The 26,159-nt window shown below is 44.0% G+C and overlaps 1 protein-coding gene across 21 annotated transcripts in view; it reads left to right on the forward strand.

The window, feature by feature from the left end:
- The window catches only part of GRK4 (G protein-coupled receptor kinase 4), a 77,069-nt gene that overhangs the window by 27,845 nt on the left and 23,065 nt on the right, over nt 1-26,159 (forward strand). For 6 of the 21 annotated variants that reach the window (XM_063705070.1, XM_063705072.1, XM_063705073.1 and 3 more), the window contains 5 exons: nt 658-735; nt 12,554-12,657; nt 16,130-16,222; nt 18,026-18,089; nt 22,067-22,207. In XM_063705070.1, coding sequence (XP_063561140.1) covers nt 658-735; nt 12,554-12,657; nt 16,130-16,222; nt 18,026-18,089; nt 22,067-22,207 — 480 coding nt within the window. Of the gene's footprint in view, nt 1-657; nt 736-12,553; nt 12,658-15,707; nt 15,736-16,129; nt 16,223-18,025; nt 18,090-22,066; nt 22,208-26,159 lie in introns of those variants that run through there. The other 15 variants (XM_031010151.3, XM_055384402.2, XM_031010152.3 and 12 more) reach the window with 11 other exon arrangements.

Here is a 26,159-nt window from a genome sequence, read left to right on the forward strand (position 1 = left end):
GCTGGAGTGTAGTAGCATGATCTCGGCTCACTGCAACCTCCGCCTCCTGGGTTCAGGCAATTCTTCCTGCCTCAGCCTCTTGAGTAGCTAGGATTACAGGTGTGCGCCACCACACCCAGCTAATTTTTGTAATTTTAGTAGAGACGGGTTTTCACTATGTTGGCCAGGCTGGTCTCCAACTCCCAGCCTCAGATGATCTGCCTGCCTCGGTCTCCCAAAGTGCTGGGGTTACAGGCATGAGCCACTGCTCCTGGCCCTGAGATATCTTTAATGGATACAATGTAATATGGCATACAGAGTATTATGGGAAGTATTGCTCTAAAACTTCATTAACCTCCTTTAAAAAACTGACTTCTTCCCCCTCATACACCTTACTTTCCCAAAGAAGAGCTGTAGACTCTTGATCAGTAGAGTTGGTCTGTGGCTCTGAGGATATCAAACCAAATAATTTGAAACATAATGAAACATTGTTGGTGAAGAAGCTTAACTTTTTTTTTTTTTTAAGAGATGGGATCTCGCTATGTTGCTCAGGCTGGCCTCGAACTCCTGAGCTCAAGTGATCCTCCCAACCTCAGCGTCCCAAGTGGCTGGAACTACAGGTATGCACCACCACACCCAGCTTAACTGTTCTTTCTTTTCTTCCATCTCTCCAATCAGGCAGAATATGAAGTTGCCGATGATGAGGACCGAAGTGATTGTGGACTGTCAATCTTAGATAGATTCTTCAATGATAAGGTGTGTTTTCTTCTTTAGAATAAAAATTTGTAAATAAATAATTAGAGTGCATAGCCATTTTTACTTTGTTAGATAAGACATAACATATGTTAAAAGCTTTAATTTGGCTGGGTGTGATGCCTGACGCCTGTAATGCCAGCACTTCGGGAGGCTGAGGAAGGAGGATCTCTTTAGCCCAGGAGTTCGAGATCAGCCTGGCCAACATAGTGAGACCATCTCTACAAAAAAATAAACAAAAAAACTAGCTGGACATGGTGGTGTGCATCTGTAGTCCCAGCTACTTGGGAGGCTGAGGTGGGAGGATCGCTTGAGCCCAGGAGATTGAGGTGGCTGTGAGCCAAAGTCATGCCACTGCATTCTAGCCTGGGTGACAGAGCAAGACCCTGTCTTAAAAAAATAAAAAGTAAGGCCAGGCACAGTGTTTCACGCCTGTAATCTCAGCACTTTGGGAGGCTGAGGCAGGCAGATCGCTTGAGCTCAGGAGTTCAAAACCAACCTGGGCAACATGGCAAAACCCCATTGCTACAAAAAAGAAAAAAAAAATTAGCTAAGCATGGTGGCGTGCACCTGTGTTCTCAGCTACTTGGGAGGCTCAGGTGGGAGGACTGCTTGAGCCCAGGAGGTCAAGGTTGCAGTGACCTGGGATCATACTGCTATGCTCTAGCCTGGACAAGAGAGTAAGACCCTGTCTCAAAACTACCTCCCAATATCAATTAATTAATCTTTAAAAAGCTTGAATTTATTATAAATGTTCCTCTTTTGCATTTTTGTTTGATGTCATGAGGAAATTAACAATTAGATCTCTTAGAAAATTGATTCAGTGTATTTAAAGGTTTCAGAATATAGAGTTGGAGAATTTTATTTGTCTCTCTTGGACTAAAAATAACATTTTTTCCTAAAAGCTTTAATGGCTCTTAGCTTTTATGCTTTTGACTTACTTGGTTCTTGTAGTTTAGTATGTCACTGAAATTAGAGCTGTAACCTGCTTCCTTTCATGTGACTTCTGTTAGAAGTCCTCAATTCTGGGCAGGGCCCTATATTGTAAGGATGGAAGGAGAAAAGGAACAACGGGGTTAGCAAACATGTAATTAACACTGCTCTAGGCCAGGTGTGGTGGCTCACGCCTGTAACCCCAGCACTTTGGGAGGCTGAGGCGGGTAGATCACTTGAGGTCAAGAATTTGACACAGGCCTGGCCAATATGGTGAAACCCTGTCTCTACTAAAAATACAAAAATTAGCCAGGCGTGGTGGTGCACGCCTGTAATCCCAGCTAATAGGGAGGCTGAAGCATGAGAATCACTTGAACCTGGGAGGTAAAGGTGGCAGTGAGCTGAGATCGTGCCACAGCACTCCAGCCTGGTCAGCAAGCGAGACTCTGTCTCAAAACAAAACAAACAAAAAAACACAAAAAAATCACTGCTCTAACATGTAATACATTATGTAATTATCACAACAAACCTATGAGGTAGATACTATTCTCAAGTCTATTTTCATATGATAAGACTGAAAATCAGTGACTAAGTGACTTGCCCAAGGTTACACACCTAGTAAGTGTCAGAACCAGGAATCAAACATGTGGAGAATGGAATTAGTGAATAGTGTGATGAGAATGAGTTCAAAATATTTGGATTTGAAACATAGCCAGCTGGATATAGGGCCATCATCTTAGGGGAGCTTTGTTGTACAAAAAATAGAGTGCCAGAGGGTATGGCCAGCAGGACCATCTAGCAGCACAAAGATACATAGCAGTGGGTGTCAGAGGTGTGATTCAGACCCTAATGAGTTTTCTACCCCAGCCTCCAGCCTTACAGATTACTCTCTCAAACACAGCTGTTACAACATGAGCATATTTGTAGGTACCCCCAGGACACTAGTTAGAATGAGTAGAAGTTTCATTTCTCTAGTTCTAATTTTTATTTTTATTTTTTTCCCTTTTTTGAGACAGCACCTTGCTCTGTTGTGCAGGTTGGAGTGCAGTGGCACGATCTTGGCTCACTGCAGCCTCTGCCTCCCTGGTTCAAGTGATTCACATGCCTCAGCCACCTGGGTAGCTTGGATTACAGGTGTGCACCACCACACTTGGCTACTTTTTATATTTTTAGTACAGACGGGGTTTTGCCATATTGGCCAGGCTAGTCTCGAACTCCTGGCCTCAAGTGATCTGCCTGCCTCGGCCTCCCAAATTGTGGGGATTACAGGCGTGAACCACTACACCCGGCTCCATTTATCTAGTTATTTTTCTTTTTAAATTAACTCCCTTTTCTTTCTTCACCTCTTCTGAAGAAATACCCATATAGCAAGGGAGGGCATCAAGAAGAAAGAAATAAAGAAAAACAAAAGAAAAAATTTAAAAATGAATCATGGTAGATATAGCAAATGTGGAAGAGGAGGGAAGGGGAAGTTATACATGTGTGGCTTGGTGCCTTAGTCTGTTTTGTGCTGCTGTAATAGAATGCCAGAGACTGGGTAATTTATTTATTTATTTATTTTAACTTCTATTTTAAGTTCAGGGGTACATGTGCAGGTTTGTTACGTAGGTAAACTTGCATCATGGGGTTTGTTGTACAGATTATTTCATCACCCAGGTATTAAGCTTAGCACCCTTTAGTTATTTTTCTTGATCTGCTCCTTCCCCCCATCCCCCATTCTCCAATAGGCCCCATTGTGTGGTGCTTCCCTCTGTGTGTCCATGTGTCCTCATCATTTAGCTCCCACTCTTAAGTAAGAATATGTGGTATTTGGTTTTCTGTTCCTGTGTTAGTTTGCTAAGGATAATGGCCTCCAGCTCCATCCATGTTCTTGCAAAGAACATGATCATTCTCTTTTTTATGGCTGCATAGTATTCCATAATGTATATGTACCCCATTTTCTTAATCCGGTTTATCATTGATGGGCATTTGGGTTGATTCCATGTCTTTGCTATTGCAGATAGTGTTGCAATGAACATATGCGTGCATGGAGACTGGGTAATTTATAACAAAAAGAAATTTCTTGGCTCACAGTTTTAGAGGCTAGGATGCCCAGTTCAAGGTGTTGTTGACCTAAAATGAAGAAGCTGAGACACAAAATGTAATTTAAAGAGTTTACTTGGACCAGGTGCTGTGGCTCACGCCTGTAATCCCGGCACTTTGGGAGGCCGAGGCGGGCAGATCATCTGAGGTTAGGAGTTTGAGACCAGCCTGGCCAACATGGTGAAACCTCATCTCTACTAAAAAAAAAAAAAAAAAAAAAAAAAAAATTAGCTGGGTGTGGTGGTGCATGCCTGTAATCCCAGCTACTTGGGAGGCTGAGGCAGGAGAATCACCTGAACCCGGGAGGCAGAGGTTGCAGTGAACCAAAATTGTGCCACTCCAACCTGGGTGATAAAGTGAGACTCCTTCTCAAAAAAAAAAAGTTTACTTGAGCTAAAGTAAAGACAGCTCCGTGGGACACACTCCCAAGTTGCCTTGGGAAGTGCTCTATTGGCCTTGGTTACTGGCAGGGTTTTAAAGGCAAAGGGAACAAGGAGTGAGCTGATACAATGTTGTTTGACCCGAATTCTCACTGGTTTAAGAGAGAACAATGATCAGTGATTGGCTATACATTGTTGAACTACAGAGTGAGAATATGAGTTATGGTGTCCAGTATATGGCATTTATGGATACTTGGCATCAGTCTAGGGACCACTAGCAAGTGGCTTCAAGAAGTAATTATTTAGCTCAAGGGGGAGTGAGTCATGACTGTTCTGGGCCTGATAATTCGAAGGGGCTCACATTCCTCAGATAAAAACCTTTTTTTTTTTTTTTTTTTCGCCCTTCTTAGTGCCAGCATCTGGCAAGGGCCTTCTTGCTGCATCATCACTTGGTGGAAGGGGAAAGAGAGGGATTGCTTGCACACATGTCTGAGCATGTGGACACAAAAGGGGGCAAACCTACTCCAGGGATAACGAGATAAGGGCACTAGTCCCTTCATGAAGGTGGAACCTCTTAAATGCCTCTTAGGCCGGGCACGGTGACTCACGCCTGTAATCCCAGCACTTTGGGAGGCTGAGGCGGGCGGATCACCTGTGGTCAGAAGTTCGAGACCATCCTGGCCAAGATGGTGAAACCCCGTCTCTACTAAAAATACAAAAATTAGCCAGGCATGGTGGCAGGTGCCTATGATCCCAGCTACTCAGGAGGCTGAGGCAGGAGAATCGCTTGAATCCAGGAGGCAAAGGTTGCAGTGAGCCGAGTTCGCGCCACTGCACTCCTGCCTGGGTGACAGAGCGAGACTCTGCCTCAGGAAAAAAAAAAAAATGCCTCTTAATGGTTCTACCTCCCAATACTGTCACAATGGCAATTAAATGTCATCGTGAGCTTTGTGGGGGATGGACAAATGTTTAGACAATAGCACTTGGTAATAGAGAGATGTTTATGGGCTGCCTGGAGATGATGTAGCTGGAAAGCTTTTTTTTTTTTCTTTTCTTACCATCAACTGGGGAAACTGCCACATTCTTCCTCTTCCCACCTGATGGCCCTGCTCTTGTGCTTTACTGAAACAAAAAACAAATAAAAAGCAATGATTCACGTCATTATTGTAGTTTTTCCTTTTCTTGTCTTTTATTTTAAAACAGCAAGAATAAACTTCTCTTTCTTTTACATGCTAAAAAGGGAACCCCTAGGCTAGGTGCGGTGGCTCATGCCTGTAATCCCAGCACTTTGGGAGGCCAAGACAGGAGGCTGTCTTGATGTCAGGAGTTGAAAGAAGAGAACTCCTTGAGGTCACTTACTCAAATTGTTAACAACCCATAATATTCAAAGTACCTGAAAGTAAAGCAAGACCGTGTGTTCATTCTTGCATTTCTTTATCCGGTCACTCAGACATTGTTAGTTTTTCTTAGTTTTCCTCTCAGGGTTCTCAAATATTAAAATTCAGCCAAATTTGAATGTATGGTTTGAAAGAATCATAATCAAAACCAAGTGGGCTTTTCCCTAGGGATACAAAATTGGTTCAATATCTGAAAATCAGTTACTATAATACACCATATTAATAGAATAAAATATTTAAAAACCACATGATTATCTTAATAAAAAAAGAAAAAGCATTTAATAAAATCCACACCCCTTCGTGATAAAAGCACTGAGCAAACTAGGAATGAAATTAGTCCCTTCATGAAAGTGGAGCCTCTTAAATGCCTTTTAATGGTCACAATAACAATTAAACGTCAACATGAGCTTTGAGGGGAAGGGACCAACGTTCAAATGATAGCACTTGATAATAGAGAGAGAGAGACGTTTATGGACTGCTCAGCCTGATAAATGATATCTATGAAATACCCACAGCCAACATCATACTTAAATGTGAAAGACTAGGCCAGGTGCGGTGGTGCTCACCTGTAATTCCAGCACTTTGGGAGGCCGAGATGGGCAGATCATGAGGTCAGGAGTTTGAGACCAGCCTGGCCAGCATGGTGAAACCCCATCTCTACTAAAAATACAAATATTAGCCGGCCATGGTGGTGCACGCCTGTAGTCCCAGCTACTGAGGAGGCTGAGGCAAGAGAATCACTTGAACCTGGGAGGCAGAGGTTACAGTGAGCTGAGATCGCACCACTGCACTCCAGCCTGGATGACAGAGTGAGACTCCATCTCAAAAAAAAAAAAAAAAAAGAAAAAAGTAAAAGACTAGATGCTTTCCTTTAAGATTAGGAACAAGACAAGATTGTGCACCCTCACCACTTCTGTTCAACTAGGGTCAACTGTAAGTTCCATTGTACTGGAGGTTCTAGACAGGGCAATTAGGCAAGAAAAAGAAATAAAAGGTATTCGCCAGGCGCGGTGGCTCATACCTGTGATCCAGCACTTTGGGAGGCCAAAGCGGGTGGATCACCTGAGGTCAGGAGTTTGAGACCAGCCTGGCCAACATGGTGAAACCCCCGTCTGTACTAAAAATACAAAAATTAGCTGGGCATGATGGTAGGCACCTGTAATCCCAGCTACTCGGAAGCTGAGGCAGGAGAATTGCTTGAACCCGAGAGAAGGAGGTTGCAGTGAGCCAAGGTTGCGCCATCGCACTCCAGCCTGGGCAACACAGCAAGACTCTGTTTAAAAAAAAAAAGAAAAGAAAAGGTATTTAGATTGTAAAGGAAGAAGTAAAACTCTATTTGCAAATGACATAATCTTGGATATAGAAAATTCTAAGAAATTCACACATACACACATAAAGAAAAAGACTGTTGGAGCTAATAAGTGTGTCTGGTAAGGCTGCAAGATACTAAGTCGCTATACAAAATTTAATTGTATTCCTATATATTAGCAATTAAAATCCAAAAAAAAAAAGAAATTAAGAAAGCAATTCCCTTTGTATAGTATCAAAAAAGAATAAAATACTTAAGAGTGAATGTAACAACATAAGTGTAACATTTATACTCTGAAAACTAGAAAGCACTGAAAAAAATTAAAGAAGATCTCAAGAAATGGAAAGACATCTCCTGTTCGTGGATCAGAAGACTTAATATTGTTAAGATGGTAGTACTCCCCAAATTGATCTATAGATTCAATATAATCCCTATCACAATTCTAACTACCATTTTTTTTTTGCAGAAATTAATAAGCAAGCTAATCTTAGAATTCATATGGATAGTCAAGGGACATGGACTATAACGTTCTTTAAAAAGAATGTAGTCGGAGGACTCGCACTCCTCAATTTCAAAACTTAGTACAAAGCTACAGTAATCAAGACAGTATGGTCCTGGCATGATGGTAGACATATAGCAGTCAATGGTATGGAATCGAGAGTGCAGAAACAAATTCATGCATTTTGTCTTAGTCCATTTAGTGCTGCTGTAACAGAATACCTGAGATTGGGTAATTTATAAAGAACAGAGATTTATTTCTTATAGTTCTGAAAGCCGGAAGTCCAAGGTCAAGGAGTCCAATCTAGTGAGAGCCCTCTTGCTGCATCATCCATGCAGAATAATACGAGGGTATGCACACGCCTGGGTCGGGGGTGGTGGAAGGGGCTGAGCTTAGCTTTTTATCAGGAACCTGCCGCAATGCCGCAACAATAACAAAACCAATCCTGAGATTGCAGCATGAATCCATTCATGAGGGGCAGAGTCCTCATGATCTTATCACCTTTTTAAAGGTCCCACCTCTCAACACTGTTGCATTGGGAATTAAGCTACCAACACATGAACTTTGGGGCACACATTCAAACGATAACACATTAACAGTCAATTAATTGCCTTATCACAAGGATGCCAAGACAATTCAACTGGGAGAAAGAATAGTTTTTTCAATAGATGGTACTGGAACAACTGGATAGCCACATGCAGAGAATCACACGGAACCCCTACCTCATTCCATAAACAAAACATTAATGCCAAATCCATCAAAGGCCTAAATATAAGAGCTAAAACTATATAACTCTTAGAGGAAAGTGTAGGTGTAACTCTTCAGTACCTTGAAATTAGGCAGTGACTTCTTAGATATGACACCTAAAGCACAAGCAACAAAAGAAAAAATAGATAAACTGAACTTCATCAAAATTTAAAACTTTATACTTCAAAGAACACTATCAAGAAGTGAAAACATAACCAACAGAATGGGGAAAAGGATTTGTAAATCAAATACTGGTAAGGGTCTAGTATCCAGAATATATAAATAACTCTTACAACGCAACAATAAAAAGATGACCCAATTATTTAAAATAGGAAAGTAAATGTAATTTTCAACACAGAAAAAGAAGCATATTTCTGCAAAATCCACCCTCCCTTCCCTCTCCACCAGTGGTCTTTCCTATTAGAATTTCCTCTGCCTAAAATTTTAAAAAGCAAGGCACTGAGTCATTTGGTAAATTTGCCCTGGTAACTACTTATTCTGAAAAACAATGATTGTTCCTTAATGTAAAGCCCCAGAAGTCTCAGTTCTGCATCAGGCTGGTAGTTGTGTACCTTACCTTGCCATGCTTCAGGTCACCTTAGCTTACCTCCCTCTCTCTCATGGATATTAGAAACACTGCTTTTCCTTTGTGTGAGAATAAATAACTATTAATATAAAAATTTTCTATGATATCAAAAATGGGAACACTATTTGGTGTTAATCATTAAACGGTCTTAATAGAATCAACCTGCTATTTAGTTTCAGAAAAATTGAGACTTTGGAGGGGAAATGACTGTTAAAATATTGTCTTTGTCTTCTGAGAATATTTTGTCTTGTTTTCTGCTGTGTCCAGTGCCTGGAACAATGCATATTTGTGGAGCAAATGAGTGAATGAACAAACTTCTTTTCTTTCTTTTTTCTTTTCTTTTTTTTTTTGAAACAGTCTTGCTCTGTCACCAGGCTGGAGTGCAGTGGCGCAATCTCGGCTCACTGCAACCTTTGCCTCCTGGGTTCAAGTGATACTCCTACCTCAGTCTCCCGAGTAGCTGGGACTACAGGCACGTGCCATTATGCCCAGCTAATTTTTTTTTTGTATTTTTAGTAGAGATATGGTTTCACCATGTTGGCCAGGATGGTCTCGATCTCTTGACCTCGTGATCTGCCCACCTCAGCCTCCCAAAGTGCTGGGATTACAGGCGTGAGCCACGGCGCCTGGCCCAAACTTCTTTTCTTAAATAGGAAAATGAATGGACCCATCTTATTCTTACGACAGCCTTGCTGCATAGAAAGAAAGGACTGGAGAGTCCAGCAGGGTGTGTGTGTTTCAGTCTTGGCTCTCCCCTTGGTGATGCGGGTGCACTGGAGAGGGACTTCCCAAGTCTCTCCTCATCCATCAGGGTGGTGGTTGTGGGGCTAAATGAGACTATATATATATGTGTGTGTGTGTGTGTGTATGTGTATATATATGTATATATGTGTATGTGTGTATATATATGTATATATGTGTATGTGTGTATATATGTACATATGTGTATGTGTATATATATACACACATATATGTATATATGTGTGTGTATGTATATATGTATACACATACATATATATATATATATATTTTTTTTTTTTTGAGATGGAGTTTCGCTCTTGTCACCCAGGCTGGAGTGGAGTGGCGTGATCTTGGCTTACTGCAACCTCTGCCTCCTGGGTTCAAGTGATTCCCCTGCCTCAGCCTCCTGAGTAGCTGAGATTACAGGTGCCTGCCACCATGCCCAGCTAAATTTTTGTATTTTTAGTAGAGACAGGTTTCACCATGTTGGTCAGGCTGGTCTCGAACTCCTGACCTCAGGTGATCCACCCTCCTTCACCTCCCAAAGTAGTGGGATTACAGGCGTGAGCCACCACGCCCACCCGAGACCATAGTTATTGAAATGCCTCAAATGTATTAGATAATTTAAATGGCAGCTACTAATCATGATTAATTGTGATAATATTGTTGATTGTTTAAAATGTGAGTTTTCTCATTGTTTACTATCTTTCAACTTATGTTAGGAAATAACTGATTTATAAACACAGATTTCCTCTGGTTGCTTGGCCCTATCACAGTCAGAAATCAGTCTGGAATGCATTTCTTGTTTCTAATTACAAATTAGGTGCACAATTGAGCATGACTTGGGTATTTTTTCATTGAATCTGGACAGTGGTTTTGTCATGTGTTTCCTTTTTCCAGAATTCTCTGGATGAGGGTTAAGGAGAGCAGGGCCTAGGCACCTGGAACACTGTGAGTGGGAATACAGAGTGGCAGAGCCTTTTTGGAGGGCAGTTTCACAATAAATATGAAGTTTAAAATGCTTGCATCTTTTTGAGCTGGTAATTCTGTTTTTAGGAATCTATCCTATAGAAATACACATGTATAGAGATGTTCATGGTAGTGCTGTTTGCGTGGGAAAATTGGCAACTAGGATGTAACTGGGGGCAGATAAACTCATACACTGGAAGACCATGCAGTCACTCAAGAATATGGGGTAGCTCTATAGACGTCAGCACATACTTTAAACACTGGACCCAGGCTGGGCACAGTGGCACATGCCTGTAATCCTAGCACTTTTGTAGGCCGAGGTGGGCAGATCAATTGAGCTCAGGAGTTCGAGACCAGCCTGGGCAACGTGGTGAAACACTGTCTCTACAAATAATACAAAGAGCAGGTAGGTGCAGCTGGGCACAGTGGCTCACACCTGGAATCCCAGCATTTTGGAAGGCTGAAGCCTTCCAAAGGATCTCTTGAGGTCAGGAGTTTGAAATTAGCCAGGCGTGGTGGCGGGCACCTGTAATCCTAGCTGCTTGGGCGGCTGAGGCAGGAGAATCACTTGAACCTGGGCGGCGGGACTTGCGGTGACCCAAGATCATGCACTGCACTCCAGCCTGGACCACAGAACAAGACTCCATCTCAAAAAAACTAGCCAGGTGTGGTGGCATGCGCCCATAGTCCCTGCTACTTGGGAGGTGGAGGTGGGAGGATTGCATGAGCCCAGGAGGTGGAGGCTGCAATGAGCCGAGATTTTCTGTCTCCAAAAAAACCACAAAACTGAACATATATTTTTCCCATTTGCATGAGGAAAAAGAAACTATCTGAAGAAAGAGGCGTGTGTGTTTGATTTTTAATTTTTAATTGTGATAAAAAAACACGTAACATGAAGGTTACCAACGTCACCATTTGTAAGTGTGCACTTCAGTAGTGTTAAATATATTCACCCTGTTCTGCAGCCCATCTCCAGAACCGACCTTTTCGTCTCACAGAACTGAAACTCTGCGTCCATTCAACAATGCCCAGTTCTCTCCAAGCACCTGGCAACCACCATTCTACTTTATGTCTCTATGAATTTGACTACTCTAGGGACCATATATAAGTGGAATCATACAGGATTTGTCACTTTGTGACTGGCTTATTTATTTATTTTTGAGATGGAGTTTCGCTCTGTCGTCCAGGCTGGAGGGCAGTGGCACAATCTCAGCTCACTGCAACCTCCGCCTCCCAGCTTCAAGCAATTCTCGTGCCTCAGCCTCCTGAGTAGCTAGGATTACAGGTGCCTGCCACCACGCCCGGCTAATTTTTGTATTTTTAGTAAAGACAGGGTTTCACCATGTTGGCCAGGCTGGTCTTGAACTCCTGACCTCAACTGATCCACATACCTCTGCCTCCCAAAGTGCTGGGATTACAGGGGTGAGCCACCATGCCGGCTGTGACTGGCTTATTTCATTTAACATAATGTCCAAAAGGTTTATCCAAGTTGTAGCGTATTTCAGAATTTCCTTTTTTTTAAAAGGCTGAATAATATTCCACTCCATATATATACTGCATTTTATTTATCCATTCATCCACAGACACCTGGGTTGTTTTTTGCTGTGGTGAATTATGCTACAATGAACATGGGTGTGCCGATACCTCTTTGAGACCCTGCTTTCCATTCTTTGTCTGTGTTTTTTTGTTTGGTTTGGTTTGGAGACGGAGTTTCACTCTTGTTGCCCAGGCTGGAGTGCAGTGGTGTGATCTCAGCTCACTGCAACCTCCGCCTCCCAGGTTCAAGTGATTCTCCTGCCTCAGCCTCCCAAGTAGCTACCTACCACGCCTGGCTAATAATTTTGTATTTTTAGTAGAGACGGAGTTTCACCATGTTGGCTGGTCTCAAACTCCTGACTTCAGGTGATCCACCCACCTCGGCCTCCCAAAGTGCTGGGATTACAGGCGTGTGCCATTGCGTCTAGCCCTGTGTGTGTTTTGATATGCATCAGAGAAGATCTGAAAAGGCAGACAACAGCAGAACTCTGGAGAGTGGGACGGGGTGGAGGGTCCAGGTGGCCCTTTGACTTTCATTTTATACACTTTGTGTTTCATTTTTTTGCAATAGGCATTAGGTTCTGTTCACTAGTAAGTTATGAAATCACTAATGGTTATGTATTTGGCTTGTACTGTATTAAGTTGGCAGCCCCTTTACCAGAAATACCTCCAGGTGTTGTGGCAGAATGTAGATTGGGACTGAAGGAGGAGAACCCTTCCAAAAAAGTCTTTGAGGAATGTACTAGGTAAGTGGTTCATGCTGAGCCCTGCATATGTTATCTATGACTATCCCCAAAACAGACAGCTTTCAGGAGGTTTCTCTGCATAAGACAAGTTCCTAGAGTGTAGTTGACCCTTGAACAACATGGGCATTAGGGACGCTGACACCACCCAACCTTCTGCGCAGTTGAAAATCTGTGTGTAACTTTTGACTCCCCCAAAAGCTTAACTACCATTAGCCTACTGTTGACCAGAAGCCTTACTGATAACATAAACAGCAGATGAACACATATTTTGTATATGTATTATATGCTATACTCTTACAGTAAAGTATGCTAGAAAAAATAAAGTGTTACTAAGAAAATCATAAGGAAGAGGAAATATAATTCCTATTCATAAAGTGGAAATGGATCATCATAAAGGTCTTCATCCTTGTCATCTGCACGTTGAGGAGGCTGAGGAGAAGGAGGAAGAGGAGGAGCCGGTCTTGCTGTCTCAGGGGTGGCAGAGGTGGAAGAAAATATGAGGAGAAGGAGGAAGAGGAGGGGTTGGTCCTGCTGTCTCAGGGGTGGCAGAGGCGGAAGAAAATACATACATAAGTGGCTCCTGGCGGCTCAACCCGCATTGTTCAAGGGTCAACTGTACTTTACACATTAAAATGATTACTTCCTCTAGAAAGAGGTGAATGAAGAGTAATAATTCCACGTACACACGAGGCACACTGAAGGGGGTCCCATCGTTTAGCACCAGTATCCTAGCATCCCTGTGGTGACTCCAGGCCCTCTCTGCTCTGCTTGTGTCTAGGACAAAAAGATTTTTTTCAGACCTAGGTACTCACCAAAAACATGTTTTTTCAGGGCGTTTCCAAGGAGAATTCCGAGGCAAAGCACTTTGGCTAAATTCAGTTTCTTTACATATGCGGGATGAAAGAACAGTTTCTGAGGTGATCAGGCCCAAAATCTGCAGTGCTTTGTGTATGCGTGCAGACAGTCACTCATGTCACAGCGGAGGAAACGGAGGCCCAGGGAGCCATGAGAAAGTTTGTTCTTTGCTCTGAGAGCAAGCAGATGACATATGCATTGTGTTTAAAAAGATCGCTCTGGGTGCAACTTAGAGGTTGAAGAGAGGGAAGATGGGGTCCAGGAGATGAGCCGGCGAGGCCGTTGCAGCTCACATGTGGCAGGGAGTGGCGCACCTGAGCCAGTGCAGTCCGAGCATGGTGGGGCTGGGGCTGGACCCTGATGCTTTAATGATGCGGCTGCCTCTAAAATAACACACAGGCCGGGCGCAGTGGCTCACGCCGGTAATCCCAGCACTTTGGGAGGCCGAGGCGGGCAGATCGCTTGAGGCCAGGAGTTCAAGACCAGCCTGGCCCACATAGAGAAACCCCATCTCTACAAAAAAATGCAAAAATTATCCAGGCCTGGGGGTGTGCGCCTGTAATCCCAGCTACTCAGGAGGCTGAGGCATGAGAATCACTTGAACCTGGGAGGTGGAGGCTGCAATGAGCCTCCCCTGTACTCCACTGTACTCCAGCCTGGGCAACACAGCGAGACTGTGTCTCATAAATAAATAAATAAATAAAAATAAAAAACAAGGCTTTCTCTCTCTATCTGGCTTTCTCTTCAAGTGTGGGTTCTCTGCACACTGAGGAGCTGGGTGGTTTAGATGCTTATTCCTTTAGTGAGAATTCAGCGGCCAGTTCCACACCCCACAGATAAATGGCATGCGTCCCATCTTTCTCCTAACCAGGTGTATGGCACCGGACTAGAACCCTTCCCTCTGTCCCTCAGCCCCCTCCTCTGAAAATGGATTAGAGTAAATGGATTAGAGTAAATGTAGAGTAAAGATTTTCAGGCCAGGCATGGTGGCTCACGCCTGTAATCCCAACACTTTGGGAGGCCGATATGGGTGGATCACCTGAGGTCAGGAGTTCGAGACCAACCTGACCAACATGGAGAAACCCTGTCTCTACTAAACATACAAAATTAGCCAGGCGTGGTGGCACATGCCTGTAATCCCAGCTACTCAGGAAGGCTGAGGCAGGAGAATCGCTTGAACCCAGGAGGCGGAGGTTGTGGTGAGCCAAGATCTCGCCATTGCACTCCAGCCTGGCCAACAAGAGCAAAACTCCACCTCAAAAAAAAAAAAAAAAAAAGATTTTCAATTTCAAGTCATCTTTTACTTATTCTTGTTGGATATTCACATTAATGGTATTCTAGTGTTTGTGATTTGAATTGCTTTCCAAAAAGATGTCTCTGGCTGGGTGCCATGGCTCATGCCTATAATCCTAGCACTTTGGGAGGCCAAGGCAGAAGGATTGCGTGACCTCAGGAGTTCGAGACCAGCCTGGACAACATGGCGAAACCCTGTCTGTAATACAAAAATTAGCCAGGCATAGTGGTACATGCCTGTAGTCCCAGCTATTCAGAAGGCTGAGGTGGGAGGATCAGTTGAGCCTGGGAGGTCAAGGCTGCAGTGGCTGTGACCTCACCACTACCCTCCAGCCTGGGTGACAGAGCCAGACCAAAAAAAAAGAAAAGAGATGTTGGCTCCATGGCTCCATTTGATTGCTTCTCTGGTATGGCAGACAGGACAGGCTTGGTCTTTGCTCTCTGATATTGGTCCTGGGACATTGTAGTAAGAATCAGATTTCTTCCTGTCTTCATCTGGGATGCCACAGAAGCCAGGAAGGGCCAATCTTTCAGTCCATGCTTTTGTCCTTCACATCCCTCTCCTGGGCATGTGCACACCCTAAACTCTTTCTTGTACATGTGCACTAAGAGACATGTAATAGTAATAACACAACAATAATAAGGCTAGGCTTGGTGGCTTACACCTGTAGTCCCAGTGCTTTGGGAGGCTGAGATGGGAGGATTGCTTGAGGCCAGGAGTTCAAGGCTGCATTGAGCCATGATTGTGCCATTGCACTCCAGCCTGGGCAACAGAGTGAGGCCCTGTCTCTAAACAACAACAACAAATAACAAAACAATAATAAATACTTGGAAATATTAATGCACTTACCCGCTCACAGTAACTGTATGAAATAGGCATGATTATTATCTCTGTTTTACAGAAGGAGAAACTGAGGCTATAGAGGTTGGGTAAGTTGGCTCAGGTCCCTCAGCCAGTGAGTGGCTGAAGCAGGACTTGCAGCGGCCCATGGCTTTGACCTCTATGCTGTTCTCCAGAGGACCCTTCCACTGTGTCTTGCACGTGGGAAGCATGCTGCTTGATAACAGAACAGCTGACACCCTTACTCCCAAGAAGGGAATGCATCCTTCTATTTCACTGCTTTTTTCATTCGTTCTATTTCACTTCCGTTTTCGCTTATAGCATTAGAACCTAACGTGGACTTCTATAATTGCAAATTCAAAATATTGAATCGTGTGTAATGATTGACTTTCCCATATTCAGTGCCTATTAATGCACTAAAACACGCTTGTTTTTATTTCTTAATACAACAAATGTATATAATTTTTAAAAATCTTTTTCTAGAGTTGCCCATAACTACTTAAGAGGGGAACCATTTGAAGAATACCAAGACAGCTCATATTTTTCTCAGTTTTTACAATGGAAATGGCTGGAAAGGTATGTTCTAATTTTAAACTTGATAAAAGCCAATTGAGGTGGCACACGCCTGTAGTCCCAGCTACTCAGGAGGCTGAGGCTGAAGGATTGCTTAAGCCCAAGACTTCAAGGCTATAGTACGGGATGATCATGACTGTGAATAGCCACTGCACTCCAACCTGGGCAATGTAGCAAGACCCCATCTCTAATAAAACAGAAAAAAAGAAAAGAGACCTCAATAAAACAAGTGTTAACTTCTCACAATGCATACTGATTGACGTAGACTTTTCCATCTGTCAAAATACAATTAGAAATTTTGAGTTGTATATATTTTATACAGAAATTTTCATAGGTATGTTATACCATTTCTTCTAATTTAATAGACTCTGTTCTCTCTTTTTAAAATGGCAGGTATCCCTGTTGGTTCAGTGGCTAGAAAATAAAACTTAGCTTAGATTTTTAGTGCTAGAATAGGATGCAGTGGGTGGGACCTGGCAGTTAAACCCTGCTCAGCCTCTTACTGTTTATGTGGCCTCAGGTAAGTGGCTTAGCTTGTATGAGTGGCAGGTCCTTGTTCTATAAATTACAGGTAATTATAGAATCTGCCTCCTTGGACCATTGCTAGGATCACCTGGGAAATGTGTGTACAACGCTTATAGCACAATGTTTGGTGCACAAAATAAGTGCTTAAAAAGTGTTAGCTGTGGGCCGGGCGCAGTGGCTCATGCCGGTAATCCAGCACTTTGGGAGGCCGAGGCGGGTGGATCACCTGAGGTCAGCAGTTCGAGACCAGCCTGGCCAAAATGGTGAAACCCATCTCTACTAGAACTACAAAACTTAGCCAGGCATGGTGGCATGCACCTGTACTCCCAGCTACTTGGGAGGCTGAGGCAGGAGAAATTGCCTGAACCCAGGAGGTGGAGGCTGCAGTGAGCTGAGGTGGCTCCACTGCACTCCAGCCTGGGCAACAGAGCAAGACTCTGTCTCAAAAAAAAAAAAGTGTTAGCTGCCACTAGTGTTATTATTAGTACTATTATTATTGATTGATTAAATTCCCAGTTCTTGCTTATACATGCTGTTTTTGAGGCGCTGGGCATAAACATCTTTGAGGTTCTTTTTTCAAAGGATGGCACAACATATATATGTCATCTTCTTCACCTGCTTTCTGACAGGTTGAGAGGGATCTACCCAAGACTATACCAGGAGTTATGAACATACATATTTCCTAGTGTTGGCTGGTTTCAGACGTATCTTTAGTGAGGATAATTAGACTGTTCTGCCTTTTGCTTCAGTGTCTTAAATATTAATTAAGATTAATTGGCCGGGTGGTGGCTCACGCCTATAATCTCAGCACTTTGGTAGGCTGAGGCGGGTGAATCATGAGGTCAGGAGTTCGAGACCAGCCTGGCAAACATGGTGAAAAGCCGTCTCTACTAAAAATACAAAAAATTAGCTGGGTGTAGTGGCAGGCGCCTGTAATCCCAGCTACTCAGGAGGCTGAGGCAGGAAAATTGCCTCAATCCAGGAGGCGGAGGTTGCAGTGAGCCGAGATCATGCCACTGCACTCCAGCCCTGGCGACAGAGTGAGACTCCATCTCAAAAAAAAAAAAAAAAAAAAAGATGAATTAATTGCTCTTAGAGCAAGTCAAGAGCTATCCTGCTAGAGGGAGCCACAGTCCCTGAGCACAGACACCCCTTGTCCCGGGCATCCCCTTTGAGCAGAATGGTTCAATAAATGAGGCGAAGACAAGCGCTGAGTAAACTTTTCTGTTTTAAAAGAACAATGCAGTGTGAGACCTGAAACTTGTTTTTCTCATTGATTAGGCAACCCGTAACAAAGAACACATTTAGACATTACAGAGTTCTAGGAAAAGGCGGATTTGGAGAGGTGAGTAACGGGAGCCAGTTCAGAGCAGCGCTGCTAGCTGGGCGGGCAGCAAGGTCCTGAGAACATGGCTTCAGGTAATGCATCAGCTCTCCCAGTACACTGTTGCCTTAGTGGGCGTTTTGGGAATAATCTTTGCCAGCTGTGAGACTCCACATGGAATTTTGAGCAAAAGGTTTTTAAGAATCCCTTCTCTTGGTGACTTCACCTTTTACCTCATAGTTCTGAAGAAGCTGGTTTCCATGCTTGATGTCCCAGTTCAGTCACTTTGCCCAGATGGAAAGACGATTCTGTTTCTGCATTGTGGAATTTCCATGATTCTATTTCCATACATTTAAGACTGGTCCCAAATTCACATAGTACAGAGTGAATTATTAAATATACTTACGTAACCCTACTCTGTTTGGACACGTTTATGTACCTCATACCTACATCAAAAGGTGTTTGGAAATGTGTCAATTTGGGAAAATCCTAAGGAAATGACTCACAGACTCACGAGGGGTGTTTTTTTTTGTTTTGTTTTTTGTTTTGTTTTGAGATGGAGTTTTGCTGTTGTTGCCTAGGCTGGAGTGCAATGGCATGATCTCAGCTCACCACAACCTCCGCCTCCTGAGTTCAAGCGATTCTCCTGCCTCAGCCTCCCGAGTAGCTGGTATTACAGGCATGGGCCACCACACCTAGCTAATTTTTGTATTTTTAGTAGAGAGGGGGTTTCTCCATGTTGGTCAGGCTGGTCTTGAACTCCCGACCTCAGGTGATCCGCCCTCCTCAGCCTCCCAAAGTGCTGGGATTACAGGCGTGAGCCACCGTGCCTGGCCCGGGGTGTTGTTTAAATATGATGGGTCTCCTAGATGGAGACCGCTGTAGTTGGTGGATGGAGAACAGCAGCAGTTCTGGTCTGGGGATTTAAAGAGATATTAATTACCTTATTAGTTACCTGGAGTGATCATATGGAGTTCAAGAACTTTTAAGTCCCTAAGAGCCAGGCAAGCCATTGGCAAACTAATACTGTATGTTTAACTCAGGAGCAGGTTACACTACCCGGGTGTGACTCAGATATTACTGCTCCCATATTACAATTCAAAGCAAAAGCCACTAGCATTGCCTTGAAGTTAATTAGAAAGCTGACCTAGGAGGCAGCACACTGCACCTGTATCTGTTATGCACCTGCAGCTTGACATGACAAGAAATTGGCCAACATAGCCGTTACTTCAGGAGAAGTAACAGTACTGTCCCTCTGGTACAGTTCCAGAGACCATGAAGAATATTTTGCCTAATCCAATCGAATGCTTGCTCTAATCCCTCTATGATAGATATTTCTGTAAGAAATCCACCCTCTGTTTGAATATGTCCTAGAACAGGAAAGTCATTTTCTCACTTGGGCTCTTGCTAATCTGCCTTTAATGATCTGCAAATGTAACGACTCAGATTTTGTGAAAGAACAGAGGAAAATTTTCTGGAACATGGGTCATGTGTTTACAAAGGAAAGAAAGTCTAATTATAGCCACATGTAAGTTTTTGAAACATGTCAGTCCTAATAGGATATAATAGGGACATGTTAGCAAATTTTAGCTATTGTGAAAGCCCTGGTGCTGGGCGCGGTGGCTCACGCCTGTAATCCTAGCACTTTGGGAGGCCAAGGTGGGCAGATCGCTTGAGCCCAGAAGTTCCAGATCAGTCTAGGCAACATGGCAAGACCCCGTCTCTATTTAAATATTTAATATAAATAAATACATAAAAAAAGAAGACAAGAAAGACTCAGTATAATTATGATTGTATAGATTACTTTTTAACAGATTTACTTGGGTTCCCAAACAAATGATTGGCTGCACGAATAAAGCATGGCAGTTTCCCACAGACTTGCTCTGGAGGTGTTGTACTCTCAGTCAAGGCCCAGAGGCAGTGAGCAGTCAGCCCACCCCTACTCTGAATGCCTGTCAGAAGGAGCCCTGCTCGCCCTCATGCGGGGACAGCCTCGGTGCCCTTTAATCCAGATTCTAATCGTGCATTTGCTTTTTCCAAGTGCTAGCACTTCCTCCAGTGGGCTTGAGAGAGCAAACCTAGTTGGTTTTATTTTGTCAACAGTAATTCTTTCGCTTATGCTTGAAGTCCTCCGAAATGAATTTGTAGGGTCCTGAGTGAGCGCAGTGGTAAAGGAATTGAGTAGACATCTCTGCTGTCACGGTTTTAGGCCACAGACTGTAGTGGAAAGAGCACGTACTTCAGACGTGGGCAGACCCGAGGTCAGGGTCCTGTCGTGTCACTTCCAGCAGCGTGATCTTGGGCCCGCCATCGTGATCTCATCTCTAGCAGGGAAATGATCGGCCCTGCCCGCCAGGTTGCTGTGAGGCAGCGAGTGTTCACACCCAGCTGTCAGCACAGTGCCTGGCACTCTTGTCTGCTTTCCATTCCCTTTCTCTGATTTGCCCATTCCACTTAGAATAATTTGTTTTAAATTAATGATAAAGAGATATGAAGAGATTTTTATGCCAAGTCTTAATGGTAAGAAAATGATTAAATACATATTGGGATAGTCGCATTTTAGGAAAACATTTCATGATGGGAAAATAGTCACACAATAAGATTTTTTAAAAGGAGGTTAGGAAATATTACCTATTTTACAATACGAGACCAGTTTTGCCATGAAAGGCTGGGGTGGTGGGAACAGGGTATGTATTCTTGCATACCCATGTAAGAAGGTGGGCCCAAAATCAAATAGAGCAAAATATTAACAGTCATTATCTTGGAATTACAGGTGAGTTTTTATCACTGTCCTTATTACTTCCAATATTTTCCACAATTAACTTTGTATTTCTTTTACCACCAAAATTATTTTATTGGTAGATAAAATTAAATCATGTCTTATGTTTGCTTTTAAAGCAGTCCCCTGTGGGGTGTGCAGTGGATGGGAGTTGGAAGAAACAGCAGCCTAATGTTGATGACACAGAGGCAGGGGGACCAGAACCTGAGGCTCATGATACTATTTTTTCCACTTTTGTGTGTTGGAAATTTTTCATGACATAAAGTTAAAATAATACATAAATACTACTTTAAGAAGTAATAGAATAAAGATATGAAAATTGTGAATTCTATGAAATATATTTCTTTATACTCTTGACATTTTAAATTAAAAAATCAAGAATCTTTTTAGGCCAGGCACTGTGGCTCACACCTGTTAATCCCAGCACTTTGGGAGGCCAAAGTGGGCGGATCACCTGAGGTCAGGAGTTCAAGACCAGCCTGGCCAACATGGTGAAATCCCGTCTTTACTAAAAATACAAGAAAAATTAGCCAGGCATGGCGGTGGGCACCTGTAATCCCAGCTACTCGGGAGGCTGAGGCAGGAGAATCTTGAGACGGAGTCTCACTCTGTCGCCCAGGCTGGAGTGCAGTGGCATGATCTTGGCTTACTACAACCTCTGCCTCCCGGGTTTAAGCGATTCTCCTGCCTCAGCCTCTGGAGTAGCTGGGACTACAGGCACCCGCCACCATGCCTAGTTAATCTTTTTATTTTTTTATTTTTAGTAGAGACGGGGTGTCGCCATGTTGGCCAGGTTGGTTTCGAACTCCTGACCTCAGGTGATCTGCCTGCCTTGGCCTCCCAAAGTGCTGGGATTATAGGCATGAGCCACCATGCCCAGCTGAAAAAGAATCTTTTCAGTTTTACTTTTTAAAACTTTTACACTTTTACAAAAAGTAAAATAGACATATGAGGACATTTAAAAATTAAACAGATTTACTGTGATCACCTATGCCAACTATTTCCATTTGTACACTGTCTGAGTTGATAGAGTGCAGTGCGTCACTGCGAGGAGGAGGCGACTCACACTGACGAAGCTCACCTTTGAAACGGTCTCGGCTCCTCATGCACTGCTGCTGGTCTCTGCCAGTGAGGGTCTCATCAAGCAAAGAGCTTCCTTTGTGTGGCCTAAGAAATGTCAGGTGGACATAAACCTCCTTTATTTTGCTGTTTAAACTAGGTTTGCGCCTGTCAAGTGCGAGCCACAGGAAAAATGTATGCCTGTAAAAAGCTACAAAAAAAAAGAATAAAGAAGAGGAAAGATGAAGCTATGGCTCTAAATGAGAAAAGAATTCTGGAGAAAGTGCAAAGTAGATTCGTAGTAAGTGTCTCCTCTTAGTCTTCACTATGCATTGTTTGATTCGTAGCACTTTTGTCAGCCAACATGCCACTCAGCTCACGCTCACTGAAGCTGTGGAAGTCATTTCTTGTTTTCTGAGTTTATGTGGGGGTTTGCTCTTTTTAGTAACAGTTCTGTTTTTAGTAACAGCTCTCTTCTTTCTTATTCAAACCTTAGAAAACATAAAAGGAGTGATACTGCTTCTAACTTCTGGTTTGTTATAAATCTGTAGTCCCCCGCCTCCCATTCTGTCACTCTTCACACCTGCCAGCTTGCAGAGGCTTGTCCAGGTCCATTAGTTACCCGTGTTTCTTGGTGAACTGCCCTTTCCTTTCCCTTATCACAGCCAGCCAGAGCTTATCTCTGTTTGCTGTCAGCCTCCAGTCAATTTCTCTGGCCCCTGGGACACTGTGACTTGGCTGTGCTTGAGGATACCTTCTCTCTCTCTCTCATTTTTTTTTTTTTTTTTTGACACAGGGTTTCGCTCTGTTGTCCAGGCTGGAGCGCAATGGCACAATCTTGGGTCACTGCAGCCTCAACCTTCCAGGCCCAAGTGATCCTCCTACCTCAGCCTCCCAAACAGCTGGGACCACAGGCACACACCACCATGCCCAGCTAGGTTTTAATTTTTTTATTTTTATTCTTATTTTTTAGAGATGAGATCTCTGGCCAGGCGCGGTGGCTCACACCTGTAATCCCACCACTTAGGGAGGCCGAGGAGGGTGGATCACCTGAGGTCAGGAGTTCGAGACCAGCCTGACCAACATGGTGAAATCCCGTCTCTACTAAAAATACAAAAAGAATTAGGTGGGCCTGGTGGCGCGTGCCTGTAGTCCCAGCTACTTGGGATGCTGGTGCAGGAGAATCACTTGAACCTGGGAGGCGGAGGTTGCAGTGAGCTGAGATTGCACCACCGCACTCCAGCCTGGGTAACAGAGCGAGACTCCGTCTCAAAAAAAAGAGAGAGAGATGAGATCTCCCTATGTTGCTCAGGCTGGTCTTGAACTCCTGGGCTCAAGTGATCCACCTGCCTCAGCTTCCCAAAGTGTTGGGATTACAGGTGTAAGCTACCATGTCTGGCTGAGGATACCTTCTCTAGCCCCTCTTCTCATGTGGGCCTCCTCCCTCTGGCCTCAATCTGTTTTCCGTCTTTTCCTTTTTCTGGGAAGTTTACCGCTAGGCCCTCAACTAGCATATCCCAATTGTATGAAGCCCAAATCCCACCTTCCTACCTTTCTGGAAAGGACAGAACATTGGGCGGACTGGTATGAGCTCAGGGGAGCAGTTCCAGGCTTTACGGTGTGCATTGTATAGTGTGGTTCTCATCTCCAAACCCAGTTTCTCTCTACCTAATTACATATGTCCTGTAGCAGCTACTGAAGTATGAAGACTGGTTGAAGGGAGAGTGTGAACGAGAATTTATAAAATGATTTGTAGTGTTAGAGCTATTTCCTCCAAGCCATTTATTTCTTAGCCCTGAGGTCAGCTGCTCTGTGCAGGGGGACAAATGTTCCCAGTGTACCTTCACAGCCAGCACAGTGTGGGGCCGGGCGTGGTGGCTCACGCCTGTAATCCCAGCACTTTGGGAGGCCGAGGCAGGCGTCAGGAGATTGAGACCCTCCTGGCTAACACAGTGAAACCCCATCTCTACTAAAATTACAAAGAATTAGCCGGGTGTGGTGGCAGGCGCCTGTAGTCCCAGCTACTCAGGAGGCTGAGGCAGCAGAATGGCGTGAAACCGGGAGGCGGAGCTTGCAGTGAGCCAAGATCACGCCACTGCACTCCAGCCTGGGCAACAGAGCAAGACTCCATCTCAAAAAAAAAAAAAAAATAGCACAGTGTGTGTATATGATATGTCATCCTCATGTGCAATTACTTGAAAATCTTTAATAAAATGGGCTTATCTGGGAGTTGCTTTGAACATATTTTTCGACTGGGCTTGGTGGTTCATGCCTGTCATTTCAGCACTTTGGGAGGCCAAGGTGGGAGGATCACTTGAGCCCAGGAGTTTGAAACCAGCCTGGGCAACATAGGGAGACCCCCATCTCCCTATTGTGTTTTTTTTTATTTTTGAGACAGAGTCTCGCACTGTCTCCTGGGCTGGAGTGCAGTGGCGCGATCTCGGCTCACTGCAACATCTGGCTCCCGGGTTCAAGTGATTCTCCTGCCTCAGCCTCCCAAGCAGCTGGTTTTACAGGTGCCCACCACCACACCCAGCTAATTTTTTGTATTATTAGTAGCGACAGGGTTTCACTTTGTTGGCCAGGCTGGTCTCAAACTCCTGACCTTGTGATCTACCCACCTTGGCCACCCAGAATGTTGGGGATTACAGGTGTGAGCCACCAAGCCTGGCCTCTACAAAAAAAATTTTTTTAAAAAGGCCAGGCACTGTGGCTCACGCCCTGTAATCCCAGCACTTTGGGAGGCCAAGGCCTGCAGATCACCTGAGGTCAGGAGTTCGAGACCAGCCTGGCCAACATAGTGAAACCCTGTCTCTAATAAAATACAAAAGTTAGCTGGGTGTGTGGTGGCGAGCACCTGTAATCCAAGCTACTTGGGTGGCTGAGACAGGAGAATTGCTTGAACTCAGAAGACAGAGGTTGCAGTGAGCCCAGATTGTGCCATTGTACTCCAGCCTGGGTGACAGAGTGAGATCCCATCTCAAAAACAAAACAAAGCAAAAAAAACCCACAAAAAAACAAACAAACAAAAACCCCCATGTAAGTACCTTGGAACATAGAAATCCACAATCTAGCTTTATGAAAAGAATAGAAACAGTTGTTACAGTTTCTTTTGCTTAAATGCTTTGATTTCTATATCGTTGGCCTCTCCCAAGGAACCTAGAGACATTTTTCTCCTTCCCTATGGTGTTTTCTCCCTGCTTAACCTAGAGACATTTTTCTCCTTCTGTGATGGTGTTTACTCCCTGCTTACAGCGGCATGTTCATCCCTGCTGCGCCCTGACCCATGGCAGTAACGCCTCTCCCTGGAGCCCCCAGCCCCTGCCTGCACCCTCGCCGCTCACAGTCTGTTCTCCACGGAGCAGTGCAAGGCAGTCTGTGGACAAGTTAAATTAGTCATCCACTTTCCTGATTAAAAACTCCAGTGGCCACCTGTCACTCTGAGAATAAAATTAGACTCAGCTCTGGCCTTTCAGACACTGAGGGACCTGGCTCCTGCAGCCTCTGCCACATCAGGCCTGGGGTCTGACTGCACTCTGCCTGAAGCATCACTGCCTTTCCCTCTTGCCCTTGGTCTCCCTTCCCATAGGCAGTCTGCGAGTCGCCCATCACTCTGTTGGATGGTTTCTTTGCATTGGTTCATCTGTCATCTGTAACTGCCCAGGCCTCCTCCACCACGATATTAGGACAGAGCTCCTCAGGGCCATGCTCACCACTGCATCCCCGCTGCCCACAACAAGGCTGGCGTGGTAAAAGATTCTCAATATAATTTTAATATATATTAAGCAGATGTTGAATGAATATTCACAAGAGGAGAGAAAGTAAGGGATCCTTACTAATTCAAGGGCCAGTGAGAATTCCTTGTGATTTAATTCTGTGGTCTGTTGCATGCCGGCTGGGGCCTCCTCTCCCCCATTCTCAGCACCTCTGTTACTGTTTTAATACATCGTGACCAAGTTGGATTTATTCCAGGAATGAAAATCAAATAATGTAATTTATTACGTTACCAGAATAAAGGGAAGAACCATATGGTCATCTCAACAGCTACAGGAAGAGCTTTTGATAGAAGCTAATGCCCAGTCATGCTTAAAAACTCGAAGCAAACCAGGTACAGAAAGGAACTTCCTTCAGATAATCTCTAGCACAATCATACTTAATATGAAAATATTAAAAGCTTTTCCCCGTGAGATCTGGAATGAGGCTAGATACCTGCTGACCATTTCAATTCAACATGATATTGGAAATTCTGGCCA

This window comes from Gorilla gorilla, chromosome 3 (genome assembly GCF_029281585.2).
Source record: "Gorilla gorilla gorilla isolate KB3781 chromosome 3, NHGRI_mGorGor1-v2.1_pri, whole genome shotgun sequence".
NCBI lineage: Eukaryota > Metazoa > Chordata > Mammalia > Primates > Hominidae > Gorilla > Gorilla gorilla.